Source organism: Oncorhynchus keta, chromosome 31 (assembly GCF_023373465.1).
Source record: "Oncorhynchus keta strain PuntledgeMale-10-30-2019 chromosome 31, Oket_V2, whole genome shotgun sequence".
Classification (NCBI taxonomy): domain Eukaryota; kingdom Metazoa; phylum Chordata; class Actinopteri; order Salmoniformes; family Salmonidae; genus Oncorhynchus; species Oncorhynchus keta.
Window position 1 is genome coordinate 9,232,731 of NC_068451.1, and position 22,908 is coordinate 9,255,638.

General features: G+C 43.7%; 1 protein-coding gene across 2 annotated transcripts; it reads right to left on the reverse strand.

Moving 5' to 3' along the window:
- Positions 1 to 793: 793 nt before the first annotated feature.
- Positions 794 to 19,263, reverse strand: psmc4 (proteasome 26S subunit, ATPase 4). 2 transcript variants are annotated; one of them, XM_035745815.2, is made up of 10 exons: positions 19,128 to 19,263; positions 13,557 to 13,655; positions 9,906 to 10,092; positions 7,964 to 8,110; positions 7,604 to 7,807; positions 7,283 to 7,450; positions 2,372 to 2,448; positions 1,940 to 2,108; positions 1,469 to 1,524; positions 794 to 1,260 (listed from the first exon to the last, which is right to left on the reverse strand). In XM_035745815.2, exons 1-10 carry the CDS (start codon positions 19,161 to 19,163, stop codon positions 1,147 to 1,149), a joined length of 1,257 nt encoding a protein of 418 aa, XP_035601708.1. In that variant the 5' UTR covers positions 19,164 to 19,263; the 3' UTR covers positions 794 to 1,146. The 2 variants fall into 2 exon arrangements, with proteins under 2 accessions (XP_035601708.1, XP_052345458.1); XM_052489498.1 differs by lacking the exon at positions 19,128 to 19,263 and adding an exon at positions 17,743 to 18,321.
- Between the last annotated feature and the right edge of the window lie 3,645 nt (positions 19,264 to 22,908).

Here is a 22,908-nt window from a genome sequence, read left to right on the forward strand (position 1 = left end):
CTAAGGTGATGGATTGATCCTCAAACTGTATGTTTATGGAAAAATAGTTATGGCCATTAGTGATCACAGACAAATTTTAATTTGGTTGTCCAAAGCTTTCTTCAGAATGTCCAAGCTTCCACCTCACCTTCCTCCATTCCATCCCTGGAAGCCCCAGTCCACCTTGGATGCTGTAGTATCAGCAATGTGGCGCAGTCTCTGCCCTGGTCAAAGGATGCTACCAAACCATGATCTGGGACCAATCTTCACCAAGCTGTCACAGGACCTGGAGTCTGCAACCATGCCCCTCTACACCAACTACTTTGACCCAGTCACTGACCACCTGCCCAACAGTTTCCCATTGGGACACAAGTGGGTACTAATCCATTTGATATACTTTTACTATCTAAACCAAAACCTTACCATTGATAGTAAATGTCTATCTCCAGAGAGCTTTACTGACTAACAGAAAGCCTTTCTCCCCTTGTGGTGTAAGGCTGAACTTCAACCTGAGGCTGAACTGCTTTGACTCATGGGCAGACCCAGAGAGAGAGAGGGAAAGAGGGAGGGAGAGAAGCCACCATGTCGCCTCTTACGGAGGACCCCGCATCAGTGGTGCCTGCCTGTCTAGACTGATTAGGAACGGAACGCCAAGCGAGAGTAGAGGATCTATGACCAACAGTCAGTTTATCTATCAAATGTATGGCTACCACTGCAGGTGACCCTGGGCATGTTAGAATGTGTGTCTTGTCACTTCATTAGACTTTAAACCAATATATTTCTGTCCGTGTGAAAAATAAAGACAGACTATGCATACTTTTCTTACATTTTTATGGAAAACTTATTTTTAGAGTACTGTTTTATCAATGAGTACATTACAGGTACAAACTCTATGCCATTATACTAGCTACAGTCATACTTAAGAACCTGCAGAGCAGGCACATTCCAATTCCCAACTCCAATTCACTATGTCTGTGTTCAAGTTTGGAATCACAGCCCCTGAGTTGACAATGGCCCTTTAGTAAATTAAGCAAAATTCAGTCCAAGGTCAATGTTAGAGTCTGTGAAACCACAAACGGACAAGGTAGTACAAACACACACAAATCACAAAATGTGTCTAAATGCCTTTTTCTTTTTTTTATGGAGAAGTGGGGGTGGGGTTACTTTCTACTTGTAGAACTCATGCTCCTGCTCATCCTTCTTGATAACAGTCTTGTAGGCCTTCTCAAAGTCCTTGGCCAGGACGATGTACCTATTTTCACGGACAGCCAGCATGCCAGCCTGAGTGAGAGGAATGAAAGAATTATAAGCACATTTATCAGAGCGTTTCCACTTCTCACGTTGACAACAGGTGAAGTAACAGAGGATATTTATCTTTGGAACAAGAGTTACTGAACGCAATAACTTGCTACTCTTTGACATTGGGTCTTTTGGAGTAGGTTGACCCCCCATGGAAGAATTCTTCCCAACAGTACGGGGTGCCACTCACCTCCTGGCAGATAGAGTTGATGTCTGCTCCGGAGATCTTGTCTGGTCTGGCCACATCTACACACTGGTTAAGGACAACCGCAAATACAAACTCATACGACACTGAACCATGTAGTGTTCTTTCGGTTACTTAGCAACCAAGGGACGTTATGGGAAAGTGCATTAGACTATACAAAGAAGGCATTCAGGTAGAGTACTAAAAGTCATGGTTCATTTGACCTTTAATTGAGAATATTGTTCCAGATCAGAGCTGTATTCAAGGAGGTAAATATTTAATGAAAACTTACAGCACACAATGAACCGGACACAGAAAAGGATTTGTGCTCCTGTGCCTTGATCTGAGAAGGAAAATATTGCATGATGCCGCTAGGTTTTTCTTGACACATTGATAGAAAGTTAATACAATGCACACCTGCACCCATTAACACACACGTCATGAGAGACTGTTGTAGGTAGGTCATAATAAGGATACAGTCCTCCAGGTCCACCTCCTCCGAGAGGTTCATCTTGCTGGTGATGGTGGAGAAGACCAGGCGTTTCTGCCGGCGGTCAGGTAGGGGAAACTCAATCTTTCTGTCCAGACGGCCTGGGCGCAGGAGGGCGGGGTCCAGGGTGTCGGCCCTGTTAGTGGCCATGATAACCTGACAACAGATCAAACAGGTGGATCAGACAGAGGCAGGAAGTCATATGACAAAGGCTTAACCAGAGGCTTTAAGACCCATAGTAGTACATCACTCACTGTATAGGTTTAGCTTAAGAGTGACTACATTTCTTTTTTTACATATTCTCAATGTGACACACAAGGTTACAGGTTAGCTGCATTAATCAGACTACAACATACAATAAGCCCTAGAGACAGTATGTTACAGAGGCAAAGCCCATAGCGCTCTCACACTTTGCTCACCTTGACGTTGACGGTCTGGTCAAAGCCGTCCATTTGGTTGAGAAGCTCCAGCAGAATCCTCTGCACCTCCCTGTCCGCTGTTTGGGAAGGAGAGAATACAATGAGGGATTATCAATGTCAGGGTTCAACCACACCATTAACTGCTTGGTCTTGTTTTCAGTCCTAATAATCAATCCCACTCAAGATAATAAGGCCACAACCAAGTGTGTCTCTATTGTAGATCTCTGTGAATCTGTTTGCCTGGATGCTTTAAACAATGATGACATTTACCGACATCTTTACAGGTTGTTCTGTTTTGAAGGTAAATTCCAATTCCCAACTCTAACCTGAAGTTATCTGCAACTACCCTGTCTTTACAAACCCTATCTAACTCTATGGTGGTGGCAGTCAAAACAAATCACTTGGCCACACAAAAATATGAAGGTTATTTATTTCCCCATTGCTCAACTTGATAAGCTGACAGACCATGGGTCTGTTGTGTCCTTGCGTCTCCATCTGGGCCAAGGATAAACCATAGCCTAGCTAACACTCACAGCAACTAGGGGGCCTTTACAGAAACATGTTTCACCTGCTTAGAGAGGCAGATTTGAACATTGATTGAAATACTGCAATTTAAACCACTCAAATGTGTGCTGGCATGATAAGATCCAGGGTTCGTACAGACAGTGGCAAGTCAAATTCAATGACTTAAATATTTTTCCAAGCACTAATGTTTATTTTTAAGGACAATCAATTCGTAGTATTTCATACTACTCAATTGTTTCTAGTTGCCACCAGATGGCAGTATATCACCACAACCTAAAAACAACCGTAGTATTCATCACTACCTTACAAGTTCTACTCAATAACGCATTGTTTCACGAGATACGCAAGTCAGTACTGATGATTTTGTCATTTGACTACCGATGAGCAGAGTTTTGGGAGATGAATACTGGTGAATACACATTTCCCATTTGCATTACTACCAACTTCCAGCTTAACAACTTTTTTTATTGGGCCTTTGGGAATCTACTAGTTAATAGCTACGAAAAAGAGTCTTGCTTCTGACTGGCAGCTTTAGGGTCTCCGGGCGGGTGGGCTGTGTCAGAAGAAAACGATAAGTAAACGGCCACCAGAACAGCAGGAGCACAGCTGCCACTTGTCTTTCCCCCTTTATGTGGCTCTTCAGGACAGATTTACCCGTGCTCGCAATGTCAAAGTCTGACGCATTTTTTGCACCTTACATGGTGTCAGTTGGTTGGGTCCAGTGATGTAGTGGTAAAAAAAGGTGGGTGAACTATATTGAAAAAATATATAAAACGCAACATGTAAAGTGTTGGTCCCATGTTTCATGAGCTGAAATAAAAGATCCCAGAAATGTTCCATATGCACAAAAGGCCGGCTTGAATCAACATTTTCCCGGCATTCTAGCCATCGAAGTGATGTTTGGCGGCGCCGAAACAGTCAGTTCTGTACCTAACTGGATGAGTGGCAGTGTGGATGGAATGAGCAAGCTCCCCTGGCAACCACAGCGTGAAACATGTGAGGAAATACAACTCTGTAGTCTGTCTGGAAATTCATTTGCAAGACCAATACATTATTATATTTTTCATATCCAACTTCCGGCGCCGACAGAGATGGCCGCCTCACTTCGCGTTCCTAGGAAACTATGCAGTATTTTGTTTTCTACGTGTTATTTCTTACATTGGTACCCCAGGCAATCTTAAGTTTTATTACATACAGTCGGGATGAACTACTGGATATAAGAGCAATGTCAACTCATCATCATTACGACCACGAATACGACTTTCCCGAAGCGGATCCTCTGTTTTGCCCACCACCCAGGACAATGGATCGGATCCCAGCCGGCGAACCAAAACAACAACGCCGTAAAAGGGGCAGACGAAGCGGTCTTCTGGTCAGGCTCTGGAGACAGGCACATCGCGCACCGCTCCCGAGCATACTGCTCGTCAATGTCCAGTCTCTTGACAACAAGGTTGATGAAATTCGAGCAAGGGCAGCATTTCAGAGAGACATAAAAGACTTACGTTCTTTGATTCACAGAAACATAGCTCACTCGAGACACGCTATCGGAATCGGTACAGCCACCTGGTTTCTTCACGCTTTGCGCAGACAGAAACAAGCATCTTTCTGGTAAGAAGAGGGGTGGGGGAGTATGCCTTAAGATTAACGAGACGTGGTGTGATCATAACAACATACAGGAAATCAAGTCCTTCTGTTCACCTGACTTGGAATTCCTCACAATCAAATGTCAACCGCATTATCTACCAAGTGAATTCTCTTCGATTATAATCACAGCCGCATATATTCCCCCCCCAAGCAAACACATCGATGGCCCTGAACTAACTTTATTTGACTATGTAAACTGGAAACCACATATCCTGAGGCTGCATTCATTGTAGCTGGGGATTTTAACAAGGCTAATCTGAAAACAAGACTCCCTAAATTCTATCAGCATATCGATTGTGCTACCAAGGCTGGTAAAACCCTGGATCATTGTTATTCTAACTTCCGCGACGCATATAAGGCCCTCCCCAGCCTATAGACAGAGACTAAAACAGGAAGCTCTCGCGCTCTGGTCTGTCAACGCTGGTCCGACCAATCTGATTCCACGCTTCAAGATTGCTTCGATCACGTGGATTGGGATATGTTCCGCATTGCGTCAAACAACGACATTGACGAATACGCTGATTCGGTGAGCAAGGTGATTAGCAAGTGCATTGGCGATGTCGTACCCACAGCAACTATTAAAACATTCCAAAACCACTAACCGTGGATTGATGGCAGCATTCGCGCAAAACTTAAAGTGCGAACCACTGCTTTTAACCAGGGTAAGGTGACCGGAAACATGACCAAATACAAACAGTGTAGCTATTCCCTCCGCAAGGCAATCAAACAAGCTAAGCATCAGTATAGAGACAAAGTAGAGTCGCAATTCAACGGCTAAAACACAAGAGGTATGTGGCAGGGTCAATCACGGATTACAAAAAGAAAACCAGCCCCGTCACGGACCAGAATGTCTTGCTCCCCGACAGACTAAACAACTTCTTTGCTCGCCTTGACAACAATACAGTGCCACTGACACGGCCCGCTAGCAAAAACCTGCGGACTCTCCTTCACTGTAGCCGACGTGAGTAAAACATTTAAACGTGTTAAACCTCGCAAGGCTGTAGGCCTAGACGACATCCCCAGCCGCATCCTCAGAGCATGCGCAGACCAGCTGGCTGGTGTGTTTACGGACATATTCAATCAATCCTTATCCCAGTCTGCTGTTCCCACATGCTTCAAGAGGGCCACCATTGTTCCTGTTCCAAAGAAAGCTAAGGTAACTGAGCTAAATGACTACCGTCCCGTATCACTCACTTCCATCATCATGAAGTGCTTTGAGAGACTAGTCAAGGACCATATCACCTGCTCCCTACCCGACACCCTACACCCACTCCAATATGCTTACCGCCCCAATAGGTCCACAAACGACGCAATCGCAATCACACTGCCCTAACCCATCTGGATAAGAGGAATACATACAGTGGGGCAAAAAAATATTTAAGTCAGCCACCAATTGTGCAAGTTCTCCCACTTGAAAAGATGAGAGGCCTGTAATTTATCATACATACACTTCAACTATGACAGACAAAATTAGGGGGGAAAAAATCCAGAAAATCACATTGTAGATCATCAAGGACAACAACCACCCGAGCCACTGCCTGTTCACCCCGCTATCATCCAGAAGGCGAGGTCAGTACAGGTGCATCAAAGCAGGGACCGAGAGACTGATAAAACAGCTTCTATCTCAAGGCCATCAGACTGTTAAACAGCCACCACTAACATTGAGTGGCTGCTGCCAACATACTGACTCAACTCCAGCCATTTTAATAATGGAAAAATGTATGTAAAAAATGTATCACTAGCCACTTTAAACAATGCCACTTAATATAATGCTTACATACCCTACATTACTCATCTCATATGTATATACTGTACTCGATCCCATCTACTGCATCTTGCCTATGCCGTTCCATCACTCATTCATATATATCTGTATGTACATATTCTTCATCCCTTTACACTTGTGTGTATAAGGTAGTTGTTGTGAAATTGTTAGGTTAGATTACTCGTTGGTTATTACTGCATTGTTGGAACTAGAAGCCCAAACATTTCGCTACACTCGCATTAACATCTGCTAACCATGTGTATGTGACAAATAAAATTTGATTTGATAAACACATTTGATCATTATCTGTTCTATCAATTAAATATATATTTTTTTAACCCCCCTTTTCTCCCCAATTTCGATCTGGTCTCATCGCTGCAACTCCCCAAAAGGCTCGGGAGGCGAAGGTTGAGTCATGCGTCCTCTGAAACATAACCCGCCAAACTGCGCTTCTTAACACCAGCCCACTTAACCCAGAAGCCAGCCGCACCAACGCATCAGAGGATACACCGTCTGAGGTCAGCCTGCAGGAGTCCGGCCCGCCACCAAGAGTCGCTAGAGCACGATGAGAAAAGTAAACCCCCCCCACCGTCAAACCCTCCCCTAACTCGGGCAACGCTGGGCCAATTGTGAGCAGCCCTATGGGATTCCCGATCACAGACGGTTGTGACACTCGGGAGGCCCTCTACTCTCATTTTAATTCCAAGTACCAACTTGACAAAATGTCAGATTTTCAAGGTTTTCTAGTACTTGAATTTCAGAGTACCAAATTCAAGTACTTTAAGCACCTTGTGAGAACCCTGAAGATCACAGGTAGAGACATTTGATATCAGGAATGCCAATCTGTAAATCTGCTATATTTTGCTTGTCTTATTGGATTTGGTTGCTATGTGCAATGCTAGTGATTAGCCAATGACCAGTTCATTCCATAGCCTATTCTGTGCAGCTGATTTTAAAAGGTACACAATGGCTCATACCTCCAGTCTGTGCATCAAAACGCTTGGTAGCGATGGCATCGATCTCATCGATGAAGATGATGGCGGGTGCGTTTTCCTTGGCCAGCCGGAAGACGTCACGCACCATGCGGGGGCCCTCGCCCAGGTACTTCTGCACAAACTCGGAGCCTACCACGCGGATGAACGCCGCTGAGAGAGAGAGACCAAGATATCAAATCAAATGCATTGGTCAATAACCAAATACTGATATGGTAACATGACAATTTTTTGCTAACAAAAAAATGACATTGTCTAATCACCTGTGCATCCTACAGATAATGGTGAACATGGTGAATGGCCTACCTGTTGTGTGGTGAGCCACAGCCTTGGCTAGCATGGTCTTCCCACAGCCAGGAGGCCCATACATCAGAACTCCCCTGGGCGGGTCAATGCCAATCTGTTTGTAAAGCTCAAAGTGTGTGAGTGGAAGCTCCACTGCTTCCCTCACTTCCTGCTTCTGGATATCCATCCCTCCAATGTCAGCATACATCACATCCGGCTTTTGGTCTGCACGGAGAGATACAGGAAAATGGTATCAATGAGTGGACTATGCATGTAATGTATGTAAGCACGCATGAATGCATGTTTGTTCCACTCATGACTGTGCAATATATATTACAAAGGGATATGTATACCAGGGGGTAGAATAGTGTGCATGTGTACCTGATGTGAGCATCATGATGCTGCTGTCAGCCTCTGGGGGGAGCACATCCACCAGGGCATTGCTGTGCTTGTGCAGGGCCACTGACGCATTGGGCTTCAGCAGCTCTCTGTCGATGGTGCTTAGGATACGCACATAGTAGTTTGAGCCTGAGTCAAGGAGAAAAGGGGGTGACAGAGACAGAGAAGGGGGTGGACAGAGACAGAAAAGGGGGTGGACAAAGAGAAGCAGAGAAAGAGGGTGGCCCAGGGAAAGAGGGGGAAATGTCATTAGTGAATATTAGAGCCACATATTTAGCATTACAGTATGAATGAGGCATTGGTGTTAGTGTGCAAAATATGGGTGCTTATGGGTGTGGCTATTAGAGAATGAACAATATGGATTTTTTTAGGGGTCAAATACCAATATTTTAGGCAGATATACAATATCATAAAATTTCCCAGACAGCCATGTATGCAATAATGCATCAATTTTAAAACCGACCAATAAATTCGACCTTGTTTTTAACCAAACTAAATAACATAATGGTAATTATATTTGAATGGTAAATGAAGATGTCATAGGCATACTCACAATACAGGTGAATCCATATTCAATAGGAGTGTGTGCATGCATTGAGTTTTTGAGCTTGTTTTGGCTGGTCAGTAGAGTCTTTGACGCTAAAGATGACACTGTTTGCACTTAATTTTGGACTTAAGAGTATATTAGCCAACTGATCAACAACATTCGCATGAAAGTACCACGCCTGTATGGAATGACATCATATAGGCACTGCTGTTAGTTTGAGAAAATAAAATAACATATATTTCATGCAAATGGGACAAGGGAAACATTATGATTTGTGATCACTGATGTTTACGAAACTAGAAGTTGTTATTTTCTGGGATCGGGAGAAAAGTATTCTCTCCAAAGAACTCAGAATGAAATTTTAAACAACTCAATTGGCTATTCTAGCTATCTGTCAAAAAATGGGTGGGTTATAACGTGATTCTACTGCTACATTTGGATAGAGCGAGGCTGTAACTCCGCTCCCTTTCACATCTCTCATATCACTTGCTGCTGTTTACTGCTACTATGATAAATACACTGTTGGTCCCACGTATCATCAGCTGAAATAAAAGACCCCAGAAATGTTCCATATGCACAAAAAGTTATTTCTCTCAAAAGTATGCACAAATTTGTTTACATCCCTGTTAGTGAGCATTTATCTTTTGTCAAGATAATCCATCAACCTGACTGGTGTGGAATATCAATAATCTGATTATACAGCTGTCTCAATTTGAGGGAGGGGGAAATTGGCATGCTGACAGCAGGAATGTCCACAAGAGCTGTTTCCAGATAATTTAATGTTAATATCTCTACAATAAGCCGCCTTGAATGCTATTTTTGAGAATTTGGCAGTACGTCCAACCGGCGTCACAAATGCAGACCCCGTGTAACCATGCCAGCCTAGGACCTCCACATCCAGCTTCATCACCTGCGTGATTGTCTGAGACCAGCCACCCGGATAGCTGATGAAACCGTGGGTTTACACAACTGAAGAATTTCTGCACAAACTGCCAGAAAACAGTCTCAGGGAAGCGCATCTGCAATTTTGGTCACCATGTCAATTAATCTGTTTCTCAATACTGCACCTTTCTGTTAGAGGATGAGCAAGCTTGCCGCTGCTGCTGCTGATTTTCCCAGTTAGACATTCATCAGCATTGTGCAGTGCTCGTGGCTCAGGCAGTGAATGGCGGCTGGCATAGCAGCAGTATTGCTATGCAGCGGGACTATCAGCAAAACCGATAGAGAAGGGCCGATAGACTAGAAAAGTGCCAATAAAAGGGCCAATAATCGGACCGATATATCGACTCGGACTCAAGTCTCCAGTCTCTGGAGGCAACAACCAGAGGCTTACCTACACAATCTATGTGAGGTCAGACAAGAGTAAAAATACTGTACCTGTGGTGGAGCCCACGATGGCTGTGTTTTGGTCCACAGCCTCCAGGAACTGGCCGATGACCAAGGGGATACTCTGTATCCTCTTCACCTCCTCCTGGGCGTGGAGGAACTCCTTCTTCAGGTTCTTCTGTTCATCCTTGATGTACTCCTCCTGCACCTCCAGAAACTCTAGCTCCTGCTGCAGCTTCTACAATAGTAAAGGAGAGGGTGGGAACAGTGTCATGGAGAATGTATGTTTGTTGATGAATCATGGTGAACCAATTTTTTTTAAATCATATTACTCCAGTGCTAGCCTCTACACTGGCTTCCTGTTAAGGCAAGGGCTGATTTCAAGGTTTTACTGCTAACCTACAAAGCAATACATTGGGTGCTCCTACCTATCTTTCCGATTTGGTCCTACCGTACATACCTACAGGTACGCTATGGTCACAAGATGCAGGCCTCCTTATTGTCCCTAGAATTTCTAAGCAAATAAGAGCTGGAGGCAGGGCTTTCTCCTATAGGGCTCAATTTTTATGGAATGGTCTGCCTAGCCATGTGAGAAACGCAGACTCGGTCTCAACCTTTAAGTCTTTATTGAAGACTCATCTCTTCAGTAGGTCCTGTGATCGAGTATAGTCTGAACCAGAACAGACTATGGGAGGCACACAGTACTACATAGAGCCATGACTACACAAAACTCTATTCCACATCAAGTAACTGACGCAAGCAGTAAACTTAGATTTAAAACAGCAGGGACTGTGAAGCAACAACCATTGGCACAGGCACATGCATACAGACACGATACAATACACATGGATTTGGTACTGTAGATATAGTGGAGTAGGGGCCTGCAGGCACACAGAGTGTTGTGAAATCTGTGAATGTATTGTACATTTTTTTTTAATTGTATAAACTGCCTTAATTTTGCTGGACCCCAGGAAGAGAAGCTGCTACTTTGTTTAAATACAAGGTGAACGGAAAGGCACTGGAGCGACAAACCGCCCTTGCTGTCTCTGCCTGGCCGGTTCCCTTCTCTCCACTGGAATTCTCTGCCTCTAACCCTATTACGGGGGCTGAGGCACTGGATTACTGGTGCTCTTCCATGCCATCCCTAAGAGGGGTGCGTCACTTGAGTCACTAACGTGATCTTCGTGTCTGGGTTGGCGACCCCTCGAGGTTCGTGCCGTGAGGGAGATCTTTGTGGACTATACTCGTCCTTGTCTCAGAATAGTAAGTTGGTAGTTTGAAGATATCTCTAGTGGTGTGGGGGCTGTGCTTTGGGAAAGTGGGTGGGGTTATATCCTTCCTGGTTGGCCCTGTCCGGGGGTATCGTCGGACGGGGCCACAGTGTCTCCCGACCCCTCCTGTCTTAGTCTCCAGTATTTATGCTGCAATAGTTTGTGTCGGGGGGCTAGGGTCAGTCCGTATATCTGCAGTATTTCTCCCATCTTATCCAGTGTCCTGTGTGAATTGAGTATGTATGCGCGCTCTCTCTCTCTGACTTGAGCCCTAGGTCCATGCCTCAGGACTCCTTGCTGACCCCAGTCCACCTGGTCGTGCTGCTGCTCCAGTTTAAACTGTTCCGCCTATGGAACCCTGACCTGTTCACCGGACGTGCTGTTTTCAACTCTCTCTCTCTACCGCACCTGCTGTCTCCAACTCTGAATGATCGGCTATGAAATGCCAATTGACATTTACTCCTGAGGTGCTGACATGTTGCACCCTGTACAACCACTGTGATTATTATTTGACCCTGCTGGTCATCTATGAACGTTTGAACATCTTGGCCATGTACTGTTACAATCTCCACCTGGCACAGCCAGAAGAGGGCTGGCCACCCCTCAGAGCATGGTTCCTCTAGGTTTCTTCCTAGGTTCCTGCCTTTCTATGGTGTTTTTCTGAGCCACTGTACTTCTACATCTGCATTGCTTGCTGTTTGGGGTTTTAGACTGGGTTTCTGTATAGCACTTTATGTCATCTGCCTATGTAAAAAGGGCTTTATAAATACATTTGATTGAATTAGTGCTTTCAGAAAGTATTCATATCCTTAGACTTATTCCACATTTTGTCTGAATTCAAAATGGATTAAATGTTTTTTCTCAACAATCTTCATAACCCAATAATAAAAGTGAAAACTTTCATAAAAAATGTTTGCAAATATATTGAAAATGAAATATGTCAATGTTATATTTCTGTAAATATTCACACCATTGAGTTAATACTTTGTAGAAGCACATTTGGCAGTGATTACAGTTGTCAGTCTTTCTGTGTTAGTCTCTAAAAGCTTTCCACACCTGGATTGTGCAACATTTGCCATTTTTTATTTCTTTTTTATTCTTCAAGCTCTGTCAAATCATTGCTAGAAAACCGTTTCAGGTCTTGCCATATATTTAAGTCAAAACTGTAACTTGGACACTCAGTAACATTCACCGTCTTCTTGGTAAGCAACACCAGTGTAGATTTGGCCTTGTGTTTTAGGTTATTGTCCTGCTGAAAGGTGAATTAATCTCCCAGTATCTAGTGGAAAATAGATTGAACCAGGTTTCCTCTAGGATTTTGCCTGTGTTTAGCTTCATTCCATGTATTTTTTTATCCTAAAAACTCCCCAGTCCTTCACGATTACAAGCATACCCATAACATGATGCAGCCATCATTATACTTGAAAATACAGAGTGGTACTGTGTTGTATTTCCCCCAAACATACATTTGTTTTCAGGAATAAGGTAATTGATTTGTCACATTTTTGCAGTATTACTTCAATGCCTTGTTGCAAACAGGATGCTGCTTTGGAGTATTTTTATTCTGTACAGGCTCTCGTTTTCACTCCGTATATTAGGCTAGTATTGTGGAGTAATAACACCATTGTTGATCCTTCCTCAGTTAAAACAGCCTTCAACTCTGTTTTAATGTCACCATTGCTCTCGTGGTGAAATCCCTAAGCGGTTTCCTTCCTCTCCGGCAACTGAGTTAGGAAGGACGCCTGTATCTTTGTAGTGGCTGGGTGTATTGATGCACCATCTAAAGTGTAATTAATAACTTCACCTTGCTGGAAGAGGTATTCAATGTCCGTATTTGTTTATCTACAATATGTGCCCTTTTGTGCAAGGCATTGTAAATCCTACCTGATCTTTGTGGTTGAATCTGTGTTTGAAATTCACTGCTCAACTGAGGGACCTTAACGATAATTGTGTGTGAGGTACAGAGATGAGGTTGTCATTCAGAATTCCTGATAAACACTATTATTGCACAGTGAGAGTCCATGCAACTTATGTAACTTAAGCACATTTTTACTTCAAAACTTATTTAGGCTTGCCATAACATAGGGGTTGAATACATGACTCAATACATTTCAGCTTTTCATTTTTTATTAATTTGTTTAAAAAACTCAAAATATAATTACACTGACATTACAGACAGGGTATTGGGTGTAGGCCAGAGGGAAAGAAATAAGCTATATTTAATACATTTTAAATTCAGGCTGTAACAACGAAATGTGTAAAAAGTCAAGGGGTGTGAATACTTTCTCTAGGCACTGAAATAGTTAACATCTTTACTGTGATTGAAGAAATCACAGAAAGGGCCTGTATGATTTAAAGTGCTTTTCTTGTTGTGCTGACATAAATAGACCTCAACTGTCAAGCATAGACAGAAGCTGTTCCCAGTACAGACCTTATATCTGCTGTAAAGGTCTTCAAGATCTTCTGGTTCTGGGGCCAAGAAAGAAAGCCCCGTCTGGGGTCGTGAGTTCAGCATGACAGGCACTTCGTCCTGTGTAGACATAAGACAACACAAGCATTTACACAAATTCGACGTAAGCATAACCCCACACATGTGAAAACGCTGTAGCAAATGTTAACTACTAGCTAACTGTTTGTGGTGTTAGCTAGCTTGTTAATTTACTTGCCTAATGATGGGTGAAAGATGACCGATAGAAAAAGTGAGAGGAAAGGATTGGAAGATATTTCAATCCACAACATTGTTTCAGTGCTGTTCCGTAAAGGATAAGTACGTTGCCGCGGTAGGTAACGTTAGCTATTCATGTTGTGAGTGTAGTATTGGTACGCTTGAAGCTACAACAAACAAAATAACACAAGTCAACGGCCGGCAGCTAAGGTTAGTTAGCTAAGTTAACAAATCAGATAACCGAATGTAGAACTAGCGAAGTAGTTAAATAGCTAGCGCGGTAAATTAGATTGGATATGACAGAGCCTATTGTAATTTTTTTATTTTACCTTTATTTAACCAGGTAGGCAAGTTGAGAACAAGTTCTCATTTACAATTGCGACCTGGCCAAGATAAAGCAAAGCAGTTCGACAGATACAACGACACAGAGTTACAAATGGAGTAAAACAAACATACAGTCAATAATACAGTATAAACAAGTCTATATACAATGTGAGCAAATTAGGTGAGAAGGGAGGTAAAGGCAAAAAAGGCCATGGTGGCAAAGTAAATACAATATAGCAAGTAAAACACTGGAATGGTAGTTTTGCAATGGAAGAATGTGCAAAGTAGAAATAAAAATAATGGGGTGCAAAGGAGCTAAATAAATAAATAAATGAAATACAGTTGGGAAAGAGGTAGTTGTTTGGGCTAAATTATAGGTGGGCTATGTACAGGTGCAGTAATCTGTAAGATGCTCTGACAGTTGGTGCTTAAAGCTAGTGAGGGAGATAAGTGTTTCCAGTTTCAGAGATTTTTGTAGTTCGTTCCAGTCATTGGCAGCAGAGAACTGGAAGGAGAGGCGGCCAAAGAAAGAATTGGTTTTGGGGGTGACTAGAGAGATACCTGCTAGAGCGTGTGCTACAGGTGGGAGATGCTATGGTGACCAGCGAGCTGAGATAAGGGGGGACTTTACCTAGCAGGGTCTTGTAGATGACATGGAGCCAGTGGGTTTGGCGACGAGTATGAAGCGAGGGCCAGCCAACGAGAGCGTACAGGTCGCAATGGTGGGTAGTATATGGGGCTTTGGTGACAAAACGGATTGCACTGTGATAGACTGCATCCAATTTGTTGAGTAGGGTATTGGAGGCTATTTTGTAAATGACGTCGCCAAAGTCGAGGATTGGTAGGATGGTCAGTTTTACAAGGGTATATTTGGCAGCATGAGTGAAGGATGCTTTGTTGTGAAATAGGAAGCCAATTCTAGATTTAACTTTGGCTTGGAGATGTTTGATATGGGTCTGGAAGGAGAGTTTACAGTCTAACCAGACACCTAAGTATTTGTAGTTGTCCACGTATTCTAAGTCAGAGCCGTCCAGAGTAGTGATGTTGGACAGGCGGGTAGGTGCAGGTAGCGATCGGTTGAAGAGCATGCATTTAGTTTTACTTGTATTTAAGAGCAATTGGAGGCCACGGAAGGAGAGTTGTATGGCATTGAAGCTTGCCTGGAGGGTTGTTAACACAGTGTCCAAAGAAGGGCCGGAAGTATACAGAATGGTGTCGTCTGCGTAGAGGTGGATCAGGGACTCACCAGCAGCAAGAGCGACCTCATTGATGTATACAGAGAAGAGAGTCGGTCCAAGAATTGAACCCTGTGGCACCCCCATAGAGACTGCCAGAGGTCCGGACAGCAGACCCTCTGATTTGACACACTGAACTCTATCAGAGAAGTAGTTGGTGAACCAGGCGAGGTAATCAATTGAGAAACCAAGGCTGTCGAGTCTGCCGATGAGGATGTGGTGGTTGACAGAGTCGAAAGCCTTGGCCAGATCAATGAATACGGCTGCACAGTAATGTTTCTTATCGATGGCGGTTAAGATATCGTTTAGGACCTTGAGCGTGGCTGAGGTGCACCCATGACCAGCTCTGAAACCAGATTGCATAGCAGAGAAGGTATGGTGAGATTCGAAATGGTCGGTAATCTGTTTGTTGACTTGGCTTTCAAGACCTTAGAAAGGCATGGTAGGATAGATATAGGTCTGTAGCAGTTTGGGTCAAGAGTGTCCCCCTTTGAAGAGGGGATGACCGCAGCTGCTTTCCAATCTTTGGGAATCTCAGGCGACACGAAAGAGAGGTTGAACAGGCTAGTAATAGGGGTGGCAACAATTTCGGCAGATCATTTTAGAAAGAAAGGGTCCAGATTGTCTAGCCCGGCTGATTTGTAGGGGTCCAGATTTTTCAGCTCTTTCAGAACATCAGCTGAATGGATTTGGGAGAAGGAGAAATGGGGAAGGCTTGGGCGAGTTGCTGTTGGGGGTGCAGTGCTGTTGACCGGGGTAGGAGTAGCCAGGTGGAAAGCATGGCCAGCCGTAGAAAAATGCTTATTGAAATTCTCAATTATGGTGGATTTATCAGTGGTGACAGTGTTTCCTATCTTCAGTGCAGTGGGCAGCTGGGAGGAGGTGTTCTTATTCTCCATGGACTTTACAGTGTCCCAGAACTTTTTTGAGTTAGTGTTGCAGGAAGCAAATTTCTGCTTGAAAAAGCTAGCCTTGGCTTTCCTAACTGCCTGTGTATAACGGTTTCTAGCTTCCCTGAACAGCTGCATATCACGGGGGCTGTTCAATGCTAATGCAGAACGCCATAGGATGTTTTTGTGTTGGTTAAGGGCAGTCAGGTCTGGGGAGAACCAAGGGCTAGATCTGTTCCTGGTTCTAAATTTCTTGAATGGGGCATGTTTATTTAAGATGGTTAGGAAGGCATTTAAAAAAATATCCAGGCATCCTCTACTGACGGGATGAGATCAATATCCTTCCAGGATACCCCGGCCAGGTCGATTAGAAAGGCCTGCTCGCTGAAGTGTTTCAGGGAGCGTTTTACAGTGATGAGTGGAGGTCGTTTGACCGCTGACCCATTACGGATGCAGGCAATGAGGCAGTGATCGCTGAGATCTTGGTTGAAGACAGCAGAGGTGTATTTAGAGGGGAAGTTGGTTAGGATGATATCTATGAGGATGCCCGTGTTTAAGGCTTTGGGGGGGGTACCTGGTAGGTTCATTGATAATTTGAGTGAGATTGAGGGCATCAAGTTTAGATTGTAGGATGGCTGGGGTGTTATGCATGTTCCAGTTTAGGTTGCCTAGCAGCACGAGCTCTGAAGATAGATGGGGGGCAATCAGTTCACATATGGTGTCCAGAGCACAGCTGGGGGCAGAGGGTGGTCTATAGCAGGCGGCAACGGTGAGAGACTTGTTTTTAGAGAGGTGGATTTTTAAAAGTAGAAGTTCAAAATTGTTTGGGTACAGACCTGGATAGTAGGACAGAACTCTCTCTACAGGCTATCTTTGCAGTAGATTGCAACACCGCCCCCTTTGGCAGTTCTAGCTTGTCTGAAAATGTTGTAATTTGGAATTAAAATTTCAGAATTTTTGGTGGTCTTTCTAAGCCAGGATTCAGACACAGCTAGAACATCCGGGTTGGCAGAGTGTGCTAAAGCAGTGAATAGAACGAACTTAGGGAGGAGGCTTCTAATGTTAACATGCATGAAACCAAGGCTATTACGGTTACAGAAGTCATCAAAAGAGAGCGCCTGGGGAATAGGAGTGGAGCTAGGCACTGCAGGGCCTGGATTCACCTCTACATCGCCAGAGGAACATAGGAGGAGAAGAATAAGGGTACGGCTAAAAGCAATAAGAATTGGTCGTCTAGAACGTCTGGAACAGAGAGTAAAAGGAGGTTTCTGGGGGCGATAAAATAGCATCAAGGTATAATGTACAGACAAAGGTATGGTAGGATGTGAATACAGTGGAGGTAAACCTAGGTATTGAGTGATGAAGAGAGAGATATTGTCTCTAGAAACATCATTGAAACCAGGAGATGTCATTGCATGTGTGGGTGGTGGAACTAATAAATTGGATAAGGTATAGTGAGCAGGACTAGAGGCGCTACAGCGAAATAAGCCAATAAACACTAACCAGAACAGCAATGGACAAGACATATTGACATTAAGGAGAGGCATCCTTAGTCGAGTGATCAAAAGAGTCCAGTGAGTGGAGTGGTTGGTTTGGGGGTCACGGCGATTTAGACAGCTAGCCAGGACATCGGTAGCAAGCTAGCATAGGATGGAGGTCTGTTGTTAGCCACCTCTTGCGTTCCGTCAGTAGATTAGTGGGGTTCCGTGTGGTAGAGGGGATTAGTCCAAATCACACAACAACAAAAAATAAAATAAAAACAATAGATATGGTTATAGAGGCCCAAGAAGAAACAGAATCATACAAATAAATAAATTGTCCGATTGTCTATTCTGAGAGCAGCCAGTAAAACAGCTAACGGTTAGCAGGCCGCAGATGGGCGTTCAGGTAACGTCGCGACGGAGGAGCCAGCCGGATCTCCTTCGGGTAGATAACGTCGGCAGTCCAGTTGTGAAGGCCCGGTGAGGCTCCGCGTATGCGGTAAAACGGGTCCGGATAGGTGACTGCAGCCCAGGAGTGATTGACGGAGCTCAGGAGCGACTGACGGAGCTGGCCAGCTCCGGAGCAACCGATGCTTGCTCCGGAATCGACGACAGCAGCCAGCCAGCTGTGAGATCCGGGAATGAATGTCCACAGAGAGCATCCGAAATCCAAGGACATGGAGAGAAAAATTGGTCCGGTATGTTCCGTTCCGAGCTGCGCCGTACAAAAACTGGCGATAGATTTTCGAGCTAAAGGATAGCTGATGACCACAAACCGTGGTTAGCTGAATAGTAACGATTTGCCAGTAAAGAAGCTAACTAGCTTCTGGTTAGTTTCTGGCTAGCTTCTTGGAGCTTCTGGCTAGCTTCTTGGAGGATTGCAGATTTGAGGTAAATAATACTTATTTATAAATATAAATTGGTGAGGCGGGTTGCAGGAGAGTGTTTTGAAGATGAGTTGATGGAAAATAAAACTAAAATGTACGTGAAAAAAAGTTGTAAATATATATATATATATATATATATACAAGACGAGGACAAAAGACGTCTGAACTGCTATGCCATCTCGGGAACCATGTAATGTTAACGTTAGCCTTTTCTAAATGCCTTATTATTAATTATTAGCCTAGGCAGATGTCAGCTAACGTAGCTACACCAAAATACAAACGTTTAGCTAACTGGCTAAAGTTGCCTAGCCTGCCAGTTGAGATAGCATGTTAGCTTACATGACAGAGCATTTACAGTGCTGTGAATGAATTGGCACGTTTAGTTGGATGACGGACGAATTAAATGTTTTCAGAGAACACTTTAAATTAAAGATAGTACGTTTTAAGTTGTCTGTACTTTTTAAAGTTTTGTATAACCAAAAACAACGGTAAAAATGTACACAGTCAAAATTAATCATACCTGAATTTTTTCAACAGTTACTCCAATGTCCTCCATGTTAAATTCCCTATCATGCGACGTACTGACGTTCTACGTAAGGACCCAAGCGACATTTGTGGGATTCATGGGTAATGAAGTTTCTGTGGGCAAGCATTATCAACAAATGCAAATGAATTGAGAGATTGCTCCACAAATACAATGATTTGTGTTCTTCGGAGTAATTTGTTTTCTAAAGCTTATAGTAAGCAAACACCCTCACATCACTATGAATAAGATGAATAGTAATGATATATATGATGGACAGCAGGTGAATGACTGCTCACGCTCTCTTTAGCAGAATCCTAGTTGTACAGAACAGTTTGCCAAATTATGTTGACAGTGACGTTCAATAGGTTAGGTGAGGTTTGTGTATTTCCTGACAGTTAGCTGGAAGCTATAATAGGCTGTATGACTCTACTGCTGCTGCATAGTCTGTTTGCACCTTTCCTCTGTTGCATTGCTTTTCATTTTTGTCTTGTATTAAATCTGTCCACAGATGGGAAAAAAATGCTTTATACCAAATCTATCACAACGACATTCAGTTGTTTTCGATGGATCACTGTCCCCCATAGGCTAAGCTTCCCATAAAGGCAATTCAATTAAAATTGCCAAAATTATATAGCCTAATTAGCCTACTCCTGTCTATACAGAAACAAATAAAATACTTCTAAATAGGCTACTACACCAGAAAGCATGATTTGGCTACAGAGGGTCATTAGCGTCTTTGAAATAAACAAGATGTGGATTGTTTTAAATCGCATTGCCTACAGTCGGAAAGGCCCTGAATTAGTCTTTTAGTTATCAAAATGTATTGCGCAAACAGTATACTCTAAACAGCGGTACTAAACTATTACCCTACGAGGTCCGAATCCTGCTGGTTTGCTGTTATACCTGATAATTAATTGCACACATCTGGTGTCCCAGGTCTAAATCAGTCCCTGATTAGAGTGGAACAATGAAAACAATGCAGGGGAACTGGCTTCAAGGTCCAGAGTTTGGTTTGAGGGCTCTAAAATGAAAAGGTTCCTGGAGGCACCTTTAGGGGTTCATCAGATTGCAACACCAGTGGAACCTTTTCCCTGAGGAACCTTTTAAAAAGGTTCCTTAAAGAACCTTCTCGGAATGTAGGGATTTAAGGTTTGTTGTGGAAATTCAACACAGGGGACACTGAGGCAATTTGAAATAATTATTTATTATCAGCAAGCTTGAGAGGTTCCAACAAACTTAATGCAACAAGTCTGCCAGGAGCTCTGTCGGGGCAGTCCCATGAGTTTGCTTATATACTTGCTTACAGAGACAAGTTATATTTGTATGATTTACATTATTCATGATTAATTCATCATTAACTTTTGGTTCATGCATGTGACTGACCAATACCTCACAAGGCTTATTCTCTCTAAGCTGAGACCTTGAAACTGAGACATCCCTTTTGGTTCTCAAAACAATGTTCTAGGCGTACTGCCAAACTGCATTATACTGATAGTGAGGATTCCTCCCAGGCAAGCTCAATCATTCACTTGCATGAACCCAGTCAAATTGGTTATTCGAAAAGCACAAACATAAAATGTTCCTGTCCAATGTATTCTATTATAAATAATAGTAATATTAACAATAATAATAATAATAATACAAATAAAGATTGGGTAGCAAACTTGTAAAGTCACAAATTAATTGTATTAACATTTAAAGTCACAGAAATCCAAACATGCAATCAATAAATAAAGTACAATGTCAACCATTGGCAAATATTCATATTTGATGTGTATCGACAACAAGATAGGTATTAAAAATACTGACTGTATTAAAAATAAAATAATAATTATTGTCATCAACTATATCAAAAGACCACATCTTACTGATAAAAAATGGTATGTTTAGATAAAGTCAGCCAGTTGTGGAGTAATGGTCAGACAGTCAGGGTTGGGGAATAAGGGATTACACAGGGCACAGAGTAATATAGTGCCTCTTCGCCAACAAAGCCAAAGCTTGGCTTCTCCTCTTGGCATTTCGGCCTCAATTTCCCCACAGGATGAAGCCAACGGTCTCCACACGCTCCACCCGCTAAAGCCAGACCCTGAAAAGTCAGAGCGATCCTCGACATGCCAAACCCATCTGATGTCTCATCGGCTTTGCAAACTATATTGCAAAGTTCATGCCACATCTATCAGCAGTCTGTGAGCCTCTGCGCCGGGTGCTGGACAAAGACACACCATGGCACTGGTTACTCAAACACAAGGTCGCAATGCAGGAGATGAAATCTCTGACTTCATCCATGCCAGTGTTGCGCTACTATGACGTCACAAAGCCTGTCACAATCCAAAGCGACTCCAGCCAAAGGGGACTTGGATGCTGCCTTGTGCACGAAGACCAGCCCGTTGCATTTGCTCTGAGAGCGCTCACTCCCACCGAACAAAATTATGCACAAATTGAGAAAGAGTGCCTCAGCATCGTCTTCTCCTGCCAGGGCTTCCATCACTATTATATGGTCGAGAACTGGTCACCGCTGAAACTGACCACAAACCACTCATTGCTATATTCAGTAAACCTCTGCACAACGCGCCCAAGGGGCATCAAAGCATGCTCTTGACTCTGCAAAACTACAGCCTGAAGGTCATCTACAAGCCAGGACCAGAGATGTACATCAGCGACACACTGAGCAGGGCAACAGCACAATGTACAGGCAGAGGCACTGCCTATCAGTGGCATGCCATCTGTTCGCTACAACAGATCAATCAGGCAGACTACTTAAACGTCACAGATCACCACCTAGCCCAGATCAGGCAACACACTGACAAGGACAAACACCTACAGTCACTGAAGTCCATGGCTCTCGCAGGTTGGCCATACCTGGAAGAGGGGACACCTTTCACAGTGAGAGAATACTGGACCATTCGAGATGAGATCAGCGTGCAAAAGGGTATCTTGTTCAGAGGTCAGAAGGTCATTATTCCCAAATCACTAGTCCAGAGATGCTTACCCGCATACACTCCAGTCACATTGGAGGTGACGCATGCTACCGCAAGGCACGTGAAACATTATACTGGCCAAACATGCAAGCCGAAATTAAAGACTTTGTCAGCAGCTGTACCACATGCAACGAGCATGATCATGAATAGCAAAAAGAAACTATGATGTCACACGAACTGCCCACAAGGGCCTGGCAAATCGTCAGCATGGACTTATTCAGCCACAGACAAAATGACTATCTTCTCATTGTTGATCACAACTCTGACTTTTGGGAAAATTAACTGCTCCCTGACTTGTCTGCAGAGATGGTCATAAAGCGCTGCAAGGCGCAGTTTGCAAGGCAAGGTCAGCCTGACAAGGTCATCACGGACAATGGCCCACAATTCACTGCACAGTTCAAGCGTTTGGTCTCAGAATGGGAGTTTGACCACGTGACCTCCTCTCCAAGACACCCAAAAGCAAATGGCAAGGCAGAGTCAGCTGTCAAGATTGCAAAAAACCTGTCAGGCAGGGCCTTGCGTGACAGCAACAACCCATGGAAAGCGATCGTACAGTGGAGGAACACACCCACCAAAAACATGGACAGCAGCCCAGCACTACGTCTTCTGTCCCGGCATATGAAGCCTGCCATCCCCGTAGCTAACAAGCTACTTGAGCCCTGCGTCATTGTTGGTGTCACGGACGAACTGCGTCACAGAAAGCAGCTCGCTAAGTGCTTCTACGACAAGACTGCTTGAGACCTACCAGAGCTGGAGGTGGGTGACACGATAAGGATGAAACCACTGCCGGGAGACCA